At 43.0% G+C, this 19,845-nt stretch overlaps 1 protein-coding gene across 3 annotated transcripts in view; it reads right to left on the reverse strand.

Moving 5' to 3' along the window:
• Window positions 1–8,158: 8,158 nt before the first annotated feature.
• Window positions 8,159–19,845, reverse strand: part of CEP41 (centrosomal protein 41) — a 36,135-nt gene continuing 24,448 nt past the window's right edge. For all 3 annotated transcript variants that reach the window (XM_059711797.1, XM_059711798.1, XM_059711799.1), the window contains 7 exons: window positions 19,761–19,830; window positions 13,695–13,839; window positions 11,868–12,019; window positions 11,412–11,479; window positions 10,004–10,118; window positions 9,144–9,359; window positions 8,159–8,537 (listed from right to left, as the gene is read on the reverse strand). In XM_059711797.1, coding sequence (XP_059567780.1) covers window positions 8,389–8,537; window positions 9,144–9,359; window positions 10,004–10,118; window positions 11,412–11,479; window positions 11,868–12,019; window positions 13,695–13,839; window positions 19,761–19,830 — 915 coding nt within the window. In that variant the 3' untranslated portion in view covers window positions 8,159–8,388. The remainder of the gene's footprint in view (window positions 8,538–9,143; window positions 9,360–10,003; window positions 10,119–11,411; window positions 11,480–11,867; window positions 12,020–13,694; window positions 13,840–19,760; window positions 19,831–19,845) is intronic.

The raw sequence follows: 19,845 nt of genomic DNA on the forward strand, positions 1-19,845 counted from the left end.
TTTTACAGAACTGAATTACTTAGATTTCAAGGGGTCAAATTGCTTAATTTAAAACTGTGCTCCCTGCCTGGCCTGTGTGGTTCAGTGGTTGAGTGTCAGCCTATGAACCAGGAGGTCACAGTTCAATTCCCGGTCAGGGCACATGCCCAGGTTGTGTGCTTGATCCCCAGTAGGGGGCACGCAGAAGGTAGCTGATCAATGATTCTCCCTCATCATTGATGTTTCTATCTCTTTCTCCCTCTCCTTTCCTCTCTGAAATAAAAAAATATATATATTAAACACACGCACAAACACACACACACACACTGTGCTTCCTAATAGTAGGAAACATTTTGACATTCAATTTCCAAAACCATCAATAGTATTTGATATACAGATGTCCAATATATATTTGTGGAATGAATGTTCTCCACTTTTTCTAATGAACTCATGAATTTTATAATCTGTCTAGTATAGGCTTGCAAGTTATTTTGAATTCTCCAAAGTGTAGTTTAGAAAGTAAGGCTCTGAGCAAGAGTCAAGGAAATGGAAAAGACAAAGAATGAAGCACTAGAATGAAAATTCCATGAGGGCAGGGATTGCATTGTTCTTGTTAATACTTAATCCCTACTGGTTGGCCAAGTGCCTGGCACATAGTAGGGACTTAATAAATGCCTGTTAAATGGAGACACAGAAGTCATTAATACTTTTCTTTTATATCAGGGGTCCTCAAACTACAGCCCGCGGGCCACAGGCAGCTGGCCGAAAACATTTATCCGGCCCGCCGGGTGTTTTGCTGCCGCTGTGTGCATAGGAATTTGTTCATAGTTTTTTTTTAAACTATCGTCCGGCCCTCCAACGGTCTGAGGGACAGTGAACTGCCCCCCTGTTTAAAAAGTTTGAGGACCCCTGTTTTATATTTTAAATGTAGGAAGAGCATTACATTTTGTTTGCAGATACATATTTTTAAAAATCTATTGGTGAAATTTTTTATTTTATAAATAAAAGCACAAAAGCTTAAAGAAGCAATCATTTTAGAAAGTATTGTACCACCTATGAAAAAGCATTAATAACCTTGAGGGGAAAAGAGCTCTTATAAGTAAAAGCAGTTCAAAAAATAGACTAATATTTCAAAAGAAAAATAGGCAATTCCCAAAAGAAGAAACACAAAAAGCCAATAAATGTATGAAAGATACCGATCCTCTGAGAAATCTTTTGGCCAATAAAGAAAAACAAATATATTATTTTCTCCCATGATTGACAAAGAATAAAAAGACCAACAAGGGTATGAAGAAATAAGACTGTCTTATCCTACTGGTGGGAGGATAAATTTACACTCCTTCCTGGAGGGCAAATTGGCAATGTGGGTAAAAGTTTTCAATGCATCGCCCCTTTGACCCAGAAGTCCACTTGGAAGAATTTATTTTATTAAAATATTCAGATAATTTCAAATACATGTATGTACATGGTTGCAATAATACAAATTTAAATAAAAAGAACCTAAGTAGATAACAGTATTGATGCGCATGTGACAGGTTTATACACGGAGTATCATGAAGCCACTGAGGTGTATGTTGATGGGGGAAAATGGTCACAACATTCCGAGTGGAAGAAGCCAGCCATGCCACGGAAATGTTCTAAAACAGGACTGCGTATGGCTGCACGACTCTGCAAATTTACTGTAACACTGAATTACATATTTTAAATGGGTAGTGGTGGTGGTTTTCCTCTTTAAACTTTTCTGACTTTCTTGCAATGAACTTTAATAATGGGGGTCAGGGGGGTGCTGTTTCAAACACACAATATAACCCACGGATAAAGTTCTCTAGTATCAACATCAAACATGTAAATAGCCATCGACATTTGAGCCCAGCCCTGACTGGTGTTGCTCAGTGGTTAGAGTGTTGGCCCATGGACCAAAGGGTCATGGGTTTGATTCCTAGTCAGGCACATGCTTGGGTTGCATGTTCAATCTCTCCCTTCTCTCCCCCTCCTTCCATCCCTTCCACCCTCTCTAAAAACCAATGGAAAAAATATCCTCAAGTGAGGATTAACAACAAAAAATAAGTAATACATTTGAGCCCAGATTCTTTTTTATAATTTGTCATTTCTTCTACTCTGGCATCAGATTCCACCATCAATTGCCCGGAACAATGCAATTGTCTTATCTTTGGAATAATTTACACTCCAGATAGAGCTGGAAGCAGCAGTTTTTAGGAAGAGAAAGGGTTACTCGTGCCTCCAGTTGGGGGCCATTCCCTGAAGCACTCTGCCGTAGCTCAGAGGAAAATCCCCAAGAGCTGCTTCTGCTCAGATTCCGTTCCCCTAGCGTCTGGGGAATTGACGAGGGCAATTGATTATGCTTATTCTCTAAGGCTTTTCACAATTCCGTATTTTTCAATGAACTCATTTTACTTTTTTTCTTAGCCCATTATAGATGGCCAGTGAGCCACTGGTGGTCCGTGAGAACCCTTCGGGTGGTCTCTGAACTAACACTCACACACACAGTCTAGCTTTCTGGCTTTGGCCTGAAGTTAAAATTGAAATGCCACGAATGCAATCCAGAAATGACCTCACTGGTCGCTCGTCCAGTGCTGGCTATTCATCATCTCAGCAATTGTTCTGCCAGGGTGAGTGGGACTAGGTGGATCTGAAGATGCAAATGGGCTCTTGCTCTCAGGACTCGAAGGACAGAAGCGTCCTTCTGTGAACACACTAAGACCCAGATGCTACTTTCAGGAAACTGATATGACCAACTGCAACATTCAGATGGGCCGGCTGGAGGAGGAGCTCTGAGAAAAAAAGCACAGGACACCCGTGAACTCTGAGCAACTGTCAAAGGGTAAGGAATGCTCCCCAAAGCTTTCAGGATCCGCATTAAACTGGGAACGCAAACCGCGAGCATCATTTAACAGCCCCAGAGACGGACGCTGCCCGAAGTTTCTTGCCAAACTGAAAGAAGAAAATGAAAAGTCTTCTGCTTAACCCGGGCAGCGGCTCAGCTGCATTTCGGGAGAGTGCAGTGAACGTCTCTGCTAACACCCTTCAGGGGGCACAGAGCGCTGCTGCTGCTTCCTCCCGCCCGGGCCTCAGGCCCTGAGCCAGTTCACATCATTTCTGTCTCAACCTCAATCAGAAACATCACCACAAAGGAGAGAAAAGACCAGGCACAAATCGTATCAATATGGTTTATTGAATGAACAGTTGGACTTCTTGGGAAAACGGCCTATTTTCTGCCTACAATCTAATGAAAAGTTTGAAACTCATTCCTTAAGTGACACCTCAGTAGGTGTTCACTAAGAAACTAAACAAACCCCAGAAACCTTGGAACACCTGTCTTCAGGACGGGTCCCCAGACACAGATGGCGGAAATGCAGAGACACAGAGTCCCGGGAGCAGATGTCGGTTCCTGAACTTCCCTCGCCTTTGGCGCCGCGGAGGAGGGGTGCTTCCTGTGGAGTCCCAGGTGAGGCGGGGAGGCCAGCAGCCAGGGGAGGTTACATTCTCATGGGCAAATCGGAGGCCTGGCGAGGAGAGTGTGATTGTGCCCAGCTGATGGACCTGCTCTGGAGCCACAGTCCTCCAGCTGGTCCTGTCCTCCCGACCTTCTAGCTCAGTGACGTGGGGCGAGTTGCTTTGTTTCCACGCCACCCTCAGTCTCCTACCTGAAAATGACAGTGCCTACCTCGCGGGACTGCTGTGAGAACTAAATGAGCCAAAACATAAAACAAAGACTCTGGAAACACTGCCCGACACATAGTCAGCTCTCCATCAATGTCTGCTAGGATGATTGTCTGGACATCTTCAAGATTTGAAATAAGAGAGAAAACATAACTCACTCTCAGCTGGGGATGGAGTGGGACCCAAATTTGGTGAATGCTGAAGGCAGACTGCAGACAGCAGGGCATAATGAGGCCCTCACAGCTCTCCGGGGCCTCCTGCAGAGGGTAATCTAAAAACCTCAGGGCTGTGAATGCCTCTCCCACAAAAGCAGGACGTGCACAAGGGGATGAAAGAGAAAGCGCTTCCCGGATGTCCAGAATGGCAGGCCGGCATTGAGTCGCCCCACAATGGGCCTCACATCCAGACTTCAGACTTGACAGGTCCCATTCACTTGGTCACACACCCTGATGAAGGGCCACTGTCATCTAGTTGGTGATTTTCACCCTCTAGGAGCTTATAGTCAAAATAAAAGTTCAAATAATTAAAAAAATGCAGCCCACCAGGTAACAGCATCTGGTAAATGACCTCTGTTTGCCCCACATTTTACCAAGCGCCTGGGGATGTTGCACACGTGAGAAGATCTGCTGCTGCATTTGGAACAAAGAGGGTCAGCATCAGAGAGGGAGGCCATCGGGATGGTGGCGTGACCAACAGAGTTTTGTAAACACATAAAACCATGCACTGAATCCTGTTCTGCCAGAATTCAATGCTGAGAAATTTCCGTTACATATTTTATGCTATAATTGACCTGTGTACCAATTTAAGAACACCACAATAGACAATTTCAATAATTACTACAATTGTGGGAAAGAATTGCTAGCAAAATGTATTTTGAATACTTTGCAAGCACAGCCTGTTTTATTTACTGTTTTTATGAGGAAAATATATTTGCTAATCAAAAAAGTAATTGAACTGCATGTAAGCATGTCATCATGCTCACATAACCAAACTGATGAATTAGAATCCATGTTTCTGATGTTTCTTGGGGAAAAAAAGAAAGTATTATGGAGTTACATCTTGGAAAAGAATTGTGAAGAAAACAAAGGCACACAAAATACACTGAGAACATTCTGGAACTGGGAAAAGAAAGGTTCTTCATGATTATCTTCAGAGTAGAGCAAGAAGGGAGCCACGGATTTAAATCCAGGTGGACAGAAATTAATTATCTCCCTTAAAAAAGTCAGATAACACAAAAGACAGAATCTATAACCCATAAATAACATGACAGGAGCCAAAACCAAACAAGAAAAATTACCTCCATATTTCTTCCTAGTCTAGGACTCTGATTCCCCTTATATTCCAGAAGGGAATTAGAGAAAAGGAGGTTTTGTTTTGGACTGTGCTCTTGGTGAGTAGCCTAAAGTCTAAAGAATTTTTTTCTGGTCTCAATAGCACCATAGGAAAAATCCCTCAGCAACTAATGAGCATTGTTTGTCCTCTTTTCATTCTGATTTACACCAAGTCCAATATGATTGTGCTGGTTCTGGCTTTCCACTCAAGGGAAAAAATAAAATGACTTTAAGGTTATTTGAATCATTCTTTACCTTTCAATAGATTAAATCTGACATTATTACAGCCCAAGATTGTTCTTTTTGTTTTTGAATGAGTAACGCAGCTTTTCCCTCCCGCCCCACTTCTTGCCTCCTTGCCTCTCCCCTTCCTTCCCTTCTTTCTTTCTTAAATACATAACCCTTTAGAGCAGTAGTTCTCAACCTTCCTCATGCCGTGACCCTTTAATACAGTTCCTCATGTTGTGGTGACCCCCAACCATAAAATTATTTTCGTTGGTACTTCATAACTGTAATTTTGCTACTGTTATGAATCGTAATGTAAATATCTGATATGCAGGATGTATTTTCATTGTTACAAATTGAACATAATTAAAGCATAGCGATTAATCACAAAAACAATATGTAATTGTATATGTGTTTTCCGATGGTCTTAGGCGACCCCTGTGAAAGGGTCGTTCGACCCCCAAAGGGGTTGCGACCCACAGGTTGAGAACCGCTGCCTTATAGCATTGAACGTACTATTTAGACTTGGGCCCTCACCGCTGCGCAGATGGAGCTGGAGCTGTGCACGGATAAAGCACCCTCCATTTAGGGGGTCACGAGCCAAAGGCATCTCGTCAACCCCTGAAACACTGCAGTAAAGCCCTGCTGTCATGTGTTTAAGGTGGCCATTAGTCCCTGTCTGAGCATGACACCCAGGCCTCTGACTGGAGAGCTGACGTCCCCTGCCCTCACCGGAACGGTTCCTGATTTATTTATACAAATATCCCCAGTCTCACATGCTCCCCAAAATCATCTCACCAGCGAGGAAGGGAGAATTTGGCAGAGGTCAGCATATCAATAGCAAACAACAGATTAATAACTACGCACTTTAATATTCAACATTCATCATTGCACAGAGTATCACTGATCACTTAAATAATACATGTCAGTTAACCTAATGCAGAAATGAGTAAAGTCAAACATTCAAAGCAATACCTGGAGCATGGAAAGGCTGCGAGTGCCACTTAACGCCCGCAGTGCAGTGTCAGAACGGGTCTTTAGAAACAGTGACTCGCAATCCTTACCAACAGGGCAAAGCACTGTGGGGAATGACACACACACACACACACAGCCTGTCAGACAGCTCGGCTAAGCGCACAGCAGTTCTGACGGGTTTGGCTAACCTGACTTTCCACGTATATACAGTAGTTGCCAACACTCGAGTGTCGTTGGGTGCTGGGGATGCAGAAGAGGAAGACAGGGGGGCTACCATTTACTCTAAAATAGAATCGAGTGGGGAAACCTAAACTCCTGACTAGTCAACTTTAAAATGGCATAACCAGAACTTTGTCACAGAGAAAACAGTGTGTTTTTTTTTCTTCTTAAAAATGTATGTGTGTCAAAAAGGCTGAAAATCTTGTCCGTGCTAGGGGAAAGTTGAGTGTGGAAAAATTTGCATTAAAAAAAATGTATGTTGTAAAGAAAATAAGAAGCCAGAGCATTTTGGCATTAGCAACAGGCCGCACTAGTTCTCAGGCAATAAATTTATGGGGAAACATGACAGGCTCCTCATTAAAGCTATGTGTACGTTGGCTGGATTTTATACAAGATTCTTGACTCTTGTGGAAAACTGGGCACGGCTTGACATCTGAACAATGTCGCTGGTTTGTTTGATTTCTAAAGCATTGGAAAATGTTATACTTTGGAAATCAAGTAGAGAGGAATAAACATCCTGCAACAGAACTGGGCTGAATCGGAAAGTTCCTTTTCCATATGAATCGATGCGATATGTATTACCTTTACTTCTCTTACAAACACGGCCCCCTTGCTAGAAATACTGTGGTACTTTTTTCTTTTTCTTTTTCTTTTTTTTGATGGCGAGAAAATAGTGCCGTTAAGGCGAATCTTACCCAGCAGCAGTAACCACCTAAGGATAGGCAATTTTCAGTTGGCTTTTCAGAAGCTGGTTGCCATGACAAAAAGCACAATTTATTCCTCAGTTCCTTATCGCAGCTACAGATCACAGACCATAAAAATTAACAAGGCTCTTTTCCTTTTCCTGATGATTTCAGAGTTCCTCATCCTTACCTGAGGTCTTTTGTTCCCCCAATTAAATGGCATGAATGTCAGTCATCTAGCAATTCAATTAATGCTGATTCAAAATTCTGGCCCAAACCAGAATCTATAATCACAACCTCCTAATCACAGCTCAGCCATGAGAATGAAAAGTAAGTAGGAAATTGTACTAATTACTCAATTAGACTAATACTGTATTTTAAGCGAGGGCTTAAGGGGCTGTCAGCTCTGACAAAGGACCATGAAGGCGCCCTCACCTGCATGCCCTCAGCGGCCGCCCGGGGCTGATGTGCACCAGCGGCCATGATTTCTGCCCCTCTAAGGCGGGATGGGCCCGGGCTGGGTGATGGAAATTCCTAACAGAGACACCAGCGAGGGGCAGCCCTGCACACGGACAGCCGGGCTTTCTGGGAGGCCGTGTCCGGTGGAGGCACCGAGCACACACCACCACCAAGCACACACCACCACCGGCGCTGGCTCCGGGAAGCGTGCCTCGGGGGGAACGTCCAGGAAGTGTGAGAGCCGCTGCACTGAGCCTTAAAATGGAGCGACGCTGGCGGAGCCAGCCTCCAAACTCACCACAGAGCCCGTATCTGCGCTGGGAAGAGCGCCTCGACCTGCGGCCCTCCCCTGGGGGCTCTGGGGAGGCTGGGAGCCAAGAGTCACCCGCACCCCAGGGCCAGCTTCTCAGGCAGCACGGCCTCTCTGGACAGCCCCCACGAAGCCAGGAACGTGAGTGGAACAGAACTGGGTGGGAAGAACACCCCAGATGTGACTGAAGTATTTACACAGCAGCACGGGATACACACCCAAACAAGCTGGGACCTATTACAAACACGACACCCCCCTCCCCCGCCCCAAGCCCCCCTCCAGCCCCCCCACCCCTGCCCCCAGAGACCCTTTCTTCCTACTCAGTTCCAGAGACGTGAATATGGTGTGGATGACGGGTGGACACGAGCCTGTGCTGCCTCTGGGTCGTGTACAAACCCTCTGGAGCTGGAGAGGAAGAGGGCAGGGGCCTATCACGCGTGTCCTGGTCTGAAAAGGACCAGCTGGGGAACTGCTCAGGGGTCCGCAAGCAGAGAAAACATTTATTTGAGTGGGACAGACAGAGTCTTTACTTCCAGGGTTTGCCTTGCAGGTGGCCGCTGCCTTGAGAGCGGGGGTTCGCGTGGCTGGCAGGGCCCCCGCTGGGCAGGTTCTGAGCGCTGCGGCTGCCGGGGACCTTGGAGTCTCTTGCCGAGGCATTAGCGTGGCTCAGCCGGCCTGAGGGAGCAAGGAAGCCAGGAGAGAGCTGCAAGCATGGTCCCAGGGACAATCTGCCAAGCACACTTTGAAACGAATGAAGTCTTACGATACAACCACTTTGAAGCTAATCAAGTCCTATTCAGCCTTCACTTAAGGCTAAAACCTACTGTTTATCCTTGTGACCAACTTAACGGTGGGGAAAAGGGCAGGGATGAAAGGCAACCCAGCCAAGCTAGCCTGTGCCACCTTCCTTCTAGGCAGAGAAGTGAGCAGGAGCGATGAGAGGACAGAGAAGAGGAGGCAGTGTGCAGAGGAAAGGCCTGAAGTGATCTGTGTGCCTAGAAGCAACAGAAGGACAATGGAGACTTTCCAGAAGGAATCTGGATGCTTCAGGTTGGCCTTTCAACTCTGCCTGAGACACACACGTTGATAAAGTCTCTTCTCTCTTCTCTGTGCACAATGCCCGATTCTTGCCACAATCTCGCATCACCTCCACTTGCCCCCCACCTCCCTGCATCGCTCCTGTACCCTTCCAAAATACTGGAAGACTCTGAATATATTACAAGGGATCACAAAGCTCAAGCTCGACAGAAAGTGTTCTCTCTAAAGGTCAAAAGATCTTACTGAGGTTGTCTGTCGGACCCTGCTCCTCTTCCAGGTAATATTCTATCTGTTTTAGGTCTTCTGGGGTAAATCTCCACTTATTCTCAGCCGGTGCGGGTGGCACTTTGGGGCCGGGTCGTTTCCGGGCAGAACCAGGAGGAAGGGCTTGCTGGCAAGATGCAGGCAGGGAACCCGTAATCAGTCCTTCTGGGAATTTCTGAGCTAAGACTTTGAGACCTGGGTGTGGGAGATGAGAGAGGAAGCAGCGTCACCGCTGTGAGGCCAAGGCGAAACCTGTCAAGGAGCCTGCGTGCCTCCTCATCCCTGGCTTCCGAGTCGAGGCCGGCACCAGGACGCGAAATCTCTCTCCACTGCTTCACCATTACGAAAATTACACCAGAAAATGTCGCTTGTTATGTGGGATTCTGAGAATTCCCCCAGAAATCCTTCTGCGTAAGTGCTCAGCATCAAAGCTTTCTCACAGAGCCCTGATGCAATGTCAGTATTTCAGGAATTTAAAACATGCGCCGATAAAGCGCAGGGAGGTTTCACAGAACTGCCTCCTTTCAGCCGCACGGCTCTCTTTCCAAAGCACAGGCAGCCCTGGGTCTATTGCGCTGCGCTTCACTGCACTTCACAGATGTATTTTTATTTATTTTTTATTTTTTACAAACTGAAGGCAAGACCCTCTACCAGCAAAAAGGTTATGACTCGCTTTGCTGGGATACTTGCTTGGTAGTGGTGATCTGCGTGTGTCCGAGGAACGCCTGTGCTAAATCCTGACCTCTCCCAGGAAAGAGGGGATGACGTGGGGGTGAAGGACTGTGAGCCCCGATTTCAGCCTTTAAAGCCCGGAGCAGAACACAGCCCCGCTCGCTCACCTCCGGAAAGCATGAAGAGGTTTTCAAATCCCCGCTCGCACATGGTGGTGGCCGCCTGGCTGGCCAGCCTCTCATCGTCGTCATACAGAATGATGATCTTGCCGTGAGCATTTTTCTAAGAGTCAGACGAGTTAAGGTTTGACCATGAGTTAGTGCTTCTAGACTACAAGAAACCCCCAAGGAACAGAGAGCTGCCCAAGTTCACCTTTCTGAACTCAGGGGAATGCCAGACGGGCCCTCTCTTTACCCATCACACTGGCAGTTACTAGATTTCTTCCTGTCATGGAACCCGCTCGAGCCGGTATTCTCTTCTCTTATAAACTAACAGTACCCTGATCCAAGATGCACTAGGTACACTACACACCCTTTAGCTCTGTTATCATCACAACCCTGGAGAATAAGTATTACATGTCCATTCTACAGGCAAGGAAGTAGAAAAACTTTTATGTTCAATATACTCTAATGCAGCCTTGTTTATAATAGTAAAAAAAAAAAAGTACAATGAAGCAGAACATTTTAGTAAATTATAGTACATCTGAAGACATTTACACTATATCAAAAATGGAGTTTATAAAGACCGTGTGTTAGTGTGACAAAGTAACTGTAATATCAAGTGCGGAAAAAGCAAGACACTAAATTATATATACAGTATGATTTCCACTTTGTTAAAACATACATAGAAGACAGTCTGGAGTAAAATATACAAAAAATGTAATAAGAGTTGTTCAAATGGGTGATTATCAAAGATTTCAATTTTCTTTCTCACATATTTCAATATTTAAATTATTTTCTACTTGTATGATTTTTATGAGCAAAAATATTAAAATTTTAAGAAGAAAAAAGTTAAAGTAGAAGGAAGAAAATTTACTTCATAAGTTTTACCTGGGAAAGCTTTCTGGGGGGAAAAACGTCTTAGGACTCTTTTGTGAGAGAAGGAGAGAGAGAGAGAGAGAGAGAGAGAGAGAGAGAGAGAAACATCAATGCGAGAGCAAAACAACCTATTGGCTAACTACTGCATGCTCCCGCCAGGGAACAAGCTCACAACTGGGGATATGCCCTGACCGGGAATCGAACCTGGAACCTTTCGGTGCACAGGACAATGCCTAACCAACTGAGCCACACCCGCCAGGACAGGACTAAATCTTAATGGATCATAGACTTTAACCAGGGCAGTATGGCTTGGAACCATCTGCAATCATAGTCAGCATATTCAGTAACAGCTAAGAATCCAAATTCTAAAATATGCCAAAATAAGCTAATTACTATAAGAAGTCATGCACACATTGCTTCCCGGCCTTTTGGCTAAGATCAAGTGGTGTATCAAAAGTCCTTCACAGAGTTTTCCTGGTAAGTTTGATTATTACGAACCTCATCCTCACCCAACTCCTTAAAATGCAACAAAGGATACATATTCAAGAATATCATTTGAATAAGGGTTCATTGTTCTAGACAGAGTTGCAATTGGGTAACTGTAAGCTGTAAAGAAAGGAAAATTAGGAAGTTTGTAGCTTTCCTAGTATAACTTGACCCCGCCCCCCAGTGGGTCTAACGTCTCACTAAGAGCTTAAAGAAATATATTTTCAAAATCAGCAAGCCATAAACCTAAATACTTTTGTGAAAGAAAAGAAACAGGGCACTATAAACAAAATACGAAGCTTGACTCGACTGCACCTGACGTTAGCCCTGGGCCCTGAGCCGTGGGAGCGCGTCATCGGCCAGTCTCAGAGCATTATGGGAAAGCCAGCTCACCACGGACCGGGCTAGCATAGGGTCCCTTAACTGTTGACCGTGGGATGTGGTCAGGGGCCAGGATGCAAGAATGGGCGGTGCTGGGAGGAGGCACTGCGGGCCGCCCCTCTCTTACCTCCGACGACGTGGCACTGCCGGTACGAGTCTCTGTCGCGCACATCCAGCAGCAGGAAGGGGCAGTCGGGGTACGGCGTGTCTCGGCTGCTGGGCTCTGCTTTCTTCGCCAGCCCTTTGTCTAGGTCCAGTTCTCCAACACCACTGATGACGCTGCAAGTGGAAAAGTAGGTCAGCAGCAACTAGTCTTAAAGGTCAGATGCTTTTCTTCAGAATAGCGAGAGAGAGAGCTCAGTGTCTTTTCAAAAGACACTGCAAAGCAAAAGGAAAATGGGTATAGTGTCTCAGTCCTGCTTCTGAATACAAGATCCTGTGGTTCCTGTTTTATCTCACTGGGCCCCAAGGCGAGGACCCACAGGTCCCCACTTACCTCCCGACAGTGTGCGCTAGGCCATTAGCCTGGCTGAGGGCGAGAAGCTGCAGGGTGCGTGCGCCTCCAGCAATCAGGGCCGCATTCAGGGAAAGAGGCGGCGAACAATCAATCCAATGGAATTTTGAGGGGCGTAAGAGAGCAGAGCAAAAGGGGAAAGAATGAGGCTGATGGGGCAGGATAAACGAAGGCCTCTCTATATGTAACGGAAAGTAACAGCAACGCTTTAATTTATTCATTGAGTCTATCCAATCTGGATTTTGAACCTTAATGTTTTTAGTAGTTATGTGTACTTACTTCCATTTTATAGGTTATGATGTTGAGGTTGAAGTGGCTTTTAGATTTGATGACACTCATAGAATCAGACACAGGAAAAGCTAAGATTAAAATGAGTTCACCACTGACAGTTCTATTTTAAGGTCATAAAATCACTAAAATTGGTCACCATATTAATATTATAGGCAAAATGGGGTTAAAACATGGATCAAAGGAATACGAGCAGTAGGTGTTATGAACAAAATGGCAAGGAGTGGAGCGTCGCTATGAGAAGATGATTACTTTCCTGGCAAATATGAAGACATGTATGCCAAACCACAGACTGACATGCAGTACATAGTTCCTCCCCATCACAGCAAGTCCAATTCTGCATTGAAATCTGATAAGCATTATAACTACATGCCATGTAGAGCATATTTTGTTGAACCCCAGGAGAAGAAATTCTATCCGCAATGGTAGTCTCGTTGGTCTATTTTGTTTCGAAAGCAATTTGAGTCCTTGCACAAAAGTAGTTAATAAAAATAATAATAGTGGTATAGATGATAGCAATTCTTTCACTAGTTGGACTATTTTACCAGTAGGAGGGATGAGTATGTGCCAAAAATTAGCACTGTCTTATAATCAACAGTTAATATTTGTGGGAAAGTGAGGCGTCACAGTGTATGGAAGACGGACCAGCCACGTGCAGCTGGAGGACCGACACCGAGGGCTGCTCTCACTCCTCTTGGCGCCTACGTGATAGCAGAGCGCTGTGTGTGCCTCTCCACTTTCCTTCTGATTCGAGTCAGGGTACTTATAAGGGGCAACAGACAGAAAAGGCGAAGGGAGGCATGCTCTCTGAGTCAGAAGACAGTAGTCGTAAAGCCAGGTCCTGATAGCAAACGTGCATGCGGGAGGGCCCAGAAGAGTGGGAGCGAGGTGTGAAAATTAATGCTCACCCAACAACAGAGTCGGACATTCACCGACGGAGGTGCTGTGGGAAGGCTCAGGGGGAGGCATTTATCTCACTGGGCCCCAGGGCGAGGACCCACAGGTCTCACCCAGAGAGAAAGTAGAGGGCTGGGTGAGAATGTGGGGCTTCACCATTGCCAGTCTGTTCCTGAGGTAATTAAGCCACTGAAATCGGTCTCTCGCCTGATAGGAAGGCAAGATGCAGGGGAAGCACGGATCCGACTGGAGTACCTCTGGAGTGTCGAGCGACTGGAGTCCCCCGCTCCCACGCTATTTATGAACTGGACAGGGCTCGGCGGCGGCTCATCGGGGCTCCCCTTCCCATTGGTCCTGGCAGTGACTTCGGCATCAGGGTCTGAAGTCGCAGAATCATTGTCTAAAACGTGCAAATAAAGAAATAAGCACATTTACTGGTAGAATCTGCATTTACTTATCAGGCAGGGCCACTGAAATTAGGTCAAGAAAAGGAGCGCACATCACCTTATTTAAATTGTTCTATAAATTCTCAAATTAGGTATATAGGTTCTCAAAATGCCACCTGTGGACCCCAGGAGTCCCCAAGGCCCTTTCAGGGGATGTACAAGGTAAAGATTGTTTTCATAATGATGCTGAGGTGTTATTTATCTTTTTTACTGTGTTATTTGCCCTGGTGGTGCAAATAAAATGGTGGATAACACTGCTAGTGCCTTAGCAAGAGCCAGGGTCATGGTGCTAAGTTTTATTAGCAATCATCCTGTTTGCACCAACCTGCAATCACAGTTAATATGGCAATCTCACTTAAAAATTGTCCCTGGTGACGCACTAATAATGAACAACTTTATTAAATTTTACCCTCACGTACACGCCTTTTTCATATTCTGTGTGATGAAATGGGGAATTGCATACGGACAGTTTGCTACATACCCAAGTCCCATGGTTGTCTCAAGGAAAAGCATTAGTCTCATTATTGCTGCTTTTGCCATGAACACCATTTTTACTTGGAAGAAAATCTGAGAAAAACTGGTTACTTAGACGTGTGCATTTGGCAGACATTAAAAAAAATGATCTAAGTGAAAAGTGAACTTGTCATTTCAAGGAAAACAACTGATGGCATTTGTTGCAATGATTATATTTTGAATAAAAATCACAATTTTGGAAGCCATGTACCATCGGGAGCTTGACTGTTTCTCCATACTTAATGCCTTTTCTGATAAGATAGGCGGTGAGATTGATGAATGTGTTTGTTTGTTTTTATGCTGTGTAATGAAATTTGTCAACATTGGGAAGATCTTCATAACTCAGTGAACCAATAATTTTCGCACGACCAAGGCATGATGTTATAAAATCATACACGGATAAAAGATTCATTCAAAGCGCAAGACAGACCGATGGCTTTTAATGTAACAGAGTGTGAAAAATTCATTAATATGGTTTCAGATTCTACATTACAACTAACCTTTAGGAAACTATTGGTGGTTGTTTTGGTGTTGTACCAAAGAAAAATATCCACAATAATGGCAAGGGCTATTAAAACACTCTACCATTTATGTCTACAGGTCTGTGTGACGCCAGATTTTCTTCAGATGCTTCAACCCAAATAGCATATTGCAACACATTGAATACAGAAGATAGGAGAATCACCTGTTTTCTATTAAATCAGACATTAATGAGATTTACCCAAAAAAGTAATTCCATTCTCAGAAAATTTATTTTAGAAATATAGCTGTTTTGCATAAAAATATGTTATTTATGTTTATAATGGGTGAAATAGTGAGTCAATATTTTTAAGTCCTGTTTAAAATTGTAATACCCTAAATATTAATAGGTATAATTTACATAAACCAAAACTTTCTGAGGTCCTCAATAATTGTTATAGTGTGGAGGGAGATTATTACCAAAAAGTCTGAGAATTTACTGTTCTAACCAGTATAATTAGAGAAGAAATAGAAATGAGATCTTAATTTGGATATGATATAATTTACTGGATTAATTCAAGGGATTCCTATAAGCATAAGGAAAATAATTAGGTGGTTAGATAAAAAACATAAATACTAACAAAATATTTTTCCTATATACCAATTAGAAAACAATATGAAGATCTCATTTACAGTAACAATTACAGATATACAGCATACTCACCTAGAAAATAAACCTAATTAAGAAATGTAAAGATCTGGTAAAAACTTGTAAGTCCTTTATAGGTCTTATAAAAATAAACTTAGGGACATTAACCTGAATGAAGAGAGTGGCATACATTGAGTAGTCCTGACTGGGTGACTAAAAGTTAAATGATTTAATCCTTTCCGGATTTATTTTTTAGCCTTAATACAAATCCCAATGGGACAAAAAAAAGTGTAAAAGGATTTTAACTATAAGAAGAAAAAAAAAATTATACATACATATATAAAAATTTAGAGAACCTGATTCATCAAATAGTAACATATACTGAAAAGGTAAATGATAAAAGCAATGCTGAAGTACAACCGGAACAACAGAGTACAATAGAGAACACAGAAAGAAACCCTAGAATATATATAAGAAGCTAATCTATGTTCAAGGTGGCATCACAAATCAGTTGATAAAGGAAAACTATTGAATAAATGCTGCTGAAATCATCTGTCAACTATCTAGAAAAATCAAGTTTAGCTAACCTCTCACATCATATACCAAAATACAGGGTGTCTCCTCCAAAAAAGTACACACACTTTGAATGATCATAAAGTCAGTGTTTATTAACATATAGTTCATTAAAAAAAATTTAAAGAAAGCTACAGAAATGAATACTTCTTTGTGTGTCAATGCCTGTTTTCAAGCTGATGACCGTTTTGGTCCAGACACCGCTGATAACATGAAGCAATGAAATCACAAATATTAAGAATCATTTTGTTCAGTATTTGTGTGCCCTCAATTTGTCAACTATTGCCGGCTTTGTACCGTAAACTTTCTTTTATGTATCCCCATAAAAAAAGTCTAGTGGCACTTTAGGATATATTTTCTTTGTTCAAAGCTTAGTCTGGCTTCACCCATTATTTCAAATCAGTTAAACCCGAAAAGAAGTGAAAATTAAGTGATGATCAGCTGGTAAAGTGTGCAGACACTTTTTTGGGACACCCTATATATGTAACAGATAGATTGATATTAAAACAAAAACAAAACTAACAAGCAAGCTGGTAGGAGAAAATAGAGGTAAATAATTTATCTTATTTTAGAATTTGTGAATCTAAAGCAATAAAACAAGACATAACATGAATGGCTGATTTAATCATGTGAAAATGCAAATCTCATATGTGTCAAAATCAACACAAAGAAAATTAAAAGGTGAATAACAAATTAGGAAAAATACCTGTAACATATATGGATGAGAAAAGGTTAATATACTTAATTTACAGAGTTTAAAAAAACTAACTAGCTCCTCAATTGAAAAAAGGCTCGTGTGTATAAGGTAAAAATGCAAACGACATAAATTTATGTGGAAAGGAAGCCTCCTTCCGATTCCAGATGCACGGCCATCGGGCCTCCCCCCCACGGGAACCAGCTTCACATATTTATGTCTCCTTCCAGAAATAAAACAACTACATCTTCCGCATATATTTTATTTCCTCCCCTTTTTACATGTCCAGGAGAACACTATTCATACTGCTCTACACCTTGGCTTTCGTTTTGTTGTTTTATTTTTACTTGATAATCCAGCTTGGAAATTGTTCCAAATCATCAAATAAAGATTTTTCTCCTTTATTTCCAAGGCTGTATTGGTTTCCAAAGTAAAAAGATATCATAATTATATAACGCTTTCATAAAACAGTAAGTAAAAGATGAACATTCCATTAGAAAAAAAATGGGAAAGGATTTGTAATATCCTCGAAAGAAATATGTATGACCAATAAACACACACACACACACACACACACACACACACACACACACACACACCACACAGCTCACTGTCACTATCAGAGACATTCAAAACAAAACCATGCTAACACTGGCTCGGATGGGGAGAAACATGTCTTCTCCTGCACTCGGTGGGCTGCAGAGGTAGAACCTTCCGGAGAGGCTGTGGAATCAGCATTGAGCGCCTCCAAAACAGGTCTACCCTTTGTTCATCTGTAGCGATTCATCTCCAGGAAATAATCAGAACCACACAAGCACTTATGTATTTACACCACAGCATTATTTTATAAAAGTGAAAAATTAGAAAAACTGTACTGCCCCAGGAATAGGAGAATAATTAAATAAATTATGGTATGTCCAAAGGGTAGGCATTATATGACCACACGACCTTTACACTGAAGCTCTGTGAGTCTATGTAATGAATGACACAGGAAAGTATGCATGACAAAATGTTAATGGGAAACAGCATAATACAAAACTATATATGAAGAGTATGGATTTGGGTGGGAGTTAGATGGGGGGGGGGGGAATAGACAACAAAATTTAAAACAGGGATTATTCGTTATTTTAATTTTCTTTATATATTTTTTGCCGTTTTCTAATTTTCTAAAAATATACTTTTAAGTCAGGAAAAAATAAACATTACAAAAGGAGATCTTGTAATCCTTCAAAGATAGTCAATATGCAAACAGATACAATCTGTCCTACAGGCATTCCTGAGTGAGTTATTATTCTGTGTGGAGCACTAGAAAAACACTAATATTACTCACACATTATGGTGTCCTATTTTACAAGAGCCTATTTTGCTGTGCAAATTCATCTCAGAAGAGAAAATTGCATGAGCCCATATGTCCTGGTGCTGCAATCTCTATAATGAATTAAAAGACCCAATCCAGGTACTTATATAACCAGGTTAAAATTGGGTGTATTTGTATGAGGAGACTCAATTATCTCTATTACAAAGAGCCCTTCTTTCTCTGCGGTGTGAGAGGCATCTGTCAAAGATAAATTCCTGGCTTTTTCAGATTCCCTTTATCCTCGCTAACAAAAACAAGCCCAGGGAAATGACAGTTGAGTTGCACAAACCCAGTGTTCAGACTTCCTGAGAAACTTGTCTTGAAATCAGAAGTCAAATTCCTGGCCTACATCAACCTTAACAAAACACATTCTCCGTCAATAAACAGCCACACATTGATTGCTGAGCGCTTCAGGATAAAATAAAGACCTTAGCTCTGTGTATGCCTTTCATGAGAGTACAACGAAGAGGTTTTATTTCGTTCGACTCGGCATTTAAGAAAGGAAATCTGGAGCCTACCTATCTTTCTGGCCTTATCTCCTACCAGGCACCTATTCCTCCCTCAGACCACAGCCAGACTGGATTACGTGACTCCCCAGGCACGCCGGGAGCTTTCTCTTCTCCGGGCCTGTGTTCAGCCTTTTCTTCTCGGTGCCTCTCCTCGGCCAGCCACAGCCTCACCTGGAAGGGCTGGTTAGAAGCCTTAAGCAAGTCTACCTGTTTTCTAACTGGAAAATACCTCCCCTCCCCCGGCACTCCCACAGCAGACACTGGCTGCCCTGGGAGACACACTGGCTGTATCACCTTCAGCAAGTCACTGCACCTCTGGGCTTGGTTGGGCTTCTCATCTGTAAGGAGTACCTTCTTTCTAGAGCAGTGGTTCTCAGCCTTCTGGCCCTTTAAATACAGTTCCTCATGTTGTGACCCAACCATACAATTATTTTCGTTGCTACTTCATAACTGTCATGTTGCTACTGTTATGAATCGTCATGTAAATATCTGATGTGCAGGATGGTCTTAGGCGACCCCTGTGAAAGGGTCGTTCGACCGCCAACGGGGTCGCGACCCACAGGTTGAGAACCGCTGTTATAGAGGTTTTTGCAATAAATGAAATAAGAAAACACGAGGTGAAGTACCTAGCAGTATACATGAATTCAACAAACGATAGCTTCCTTTCCGTCCTCCATTACAAATTTCTGCCGTTAGTGACTCTGTGTTTCTGCCTTCATTCTCCTCACCCAACATGCAAACGCATGTGCACCCGTGATTACAAACTCCACGTATGTAGAGCTGGGTTTTATTCATCTTTCTGGTCTCATAGCACCTAATTCTGTGGCTTGTACATACATAGAAAACACTAAAAATACCTGCTGAAAAAAAGTAATTAGTATATCAAACACATCTAAAACGTTTAAAACTACAAATGCTAGAGCCAGAAAACCAGATGGCTTTTTATTTTTAAGAGGTAAGAATTAACAATTAAAGCAGCAGATAGCATTTCTCAGAGAGCAACAATCTAATTACAAACAGGTACATCAAAGCCCCAAGTCGCCGCGAACGCAGCTGCAGAGGGCGAGCGCTTCAGTCAAACGGTCAATCCGTGACTTTCCCGCAGCCTCAATTCTCATTACCTTCCAGTCTTTGAATCTCCTCAGCTGTCACTTCCAGTGTTTGATCTGACAAGGAAGCAACCTGGATGACCTGAGAGAAAAAGGA

The sequence above is a fragment of the Myotis daubentonii genome, chromosome 10 (genome assembly GCF_963259705.1).
Source record: "Myotis daubentonii chromosome 10, mMyoDau2.1, whole genome shotgun sequence".
Classification (NCBI taxonomy): domain Eukaryota; kingdom Metazoa; phylum Chordata; class Mammalia; order Chiroptera; family Vespertilionidae; genus Myotis; species Myotis daubentonii.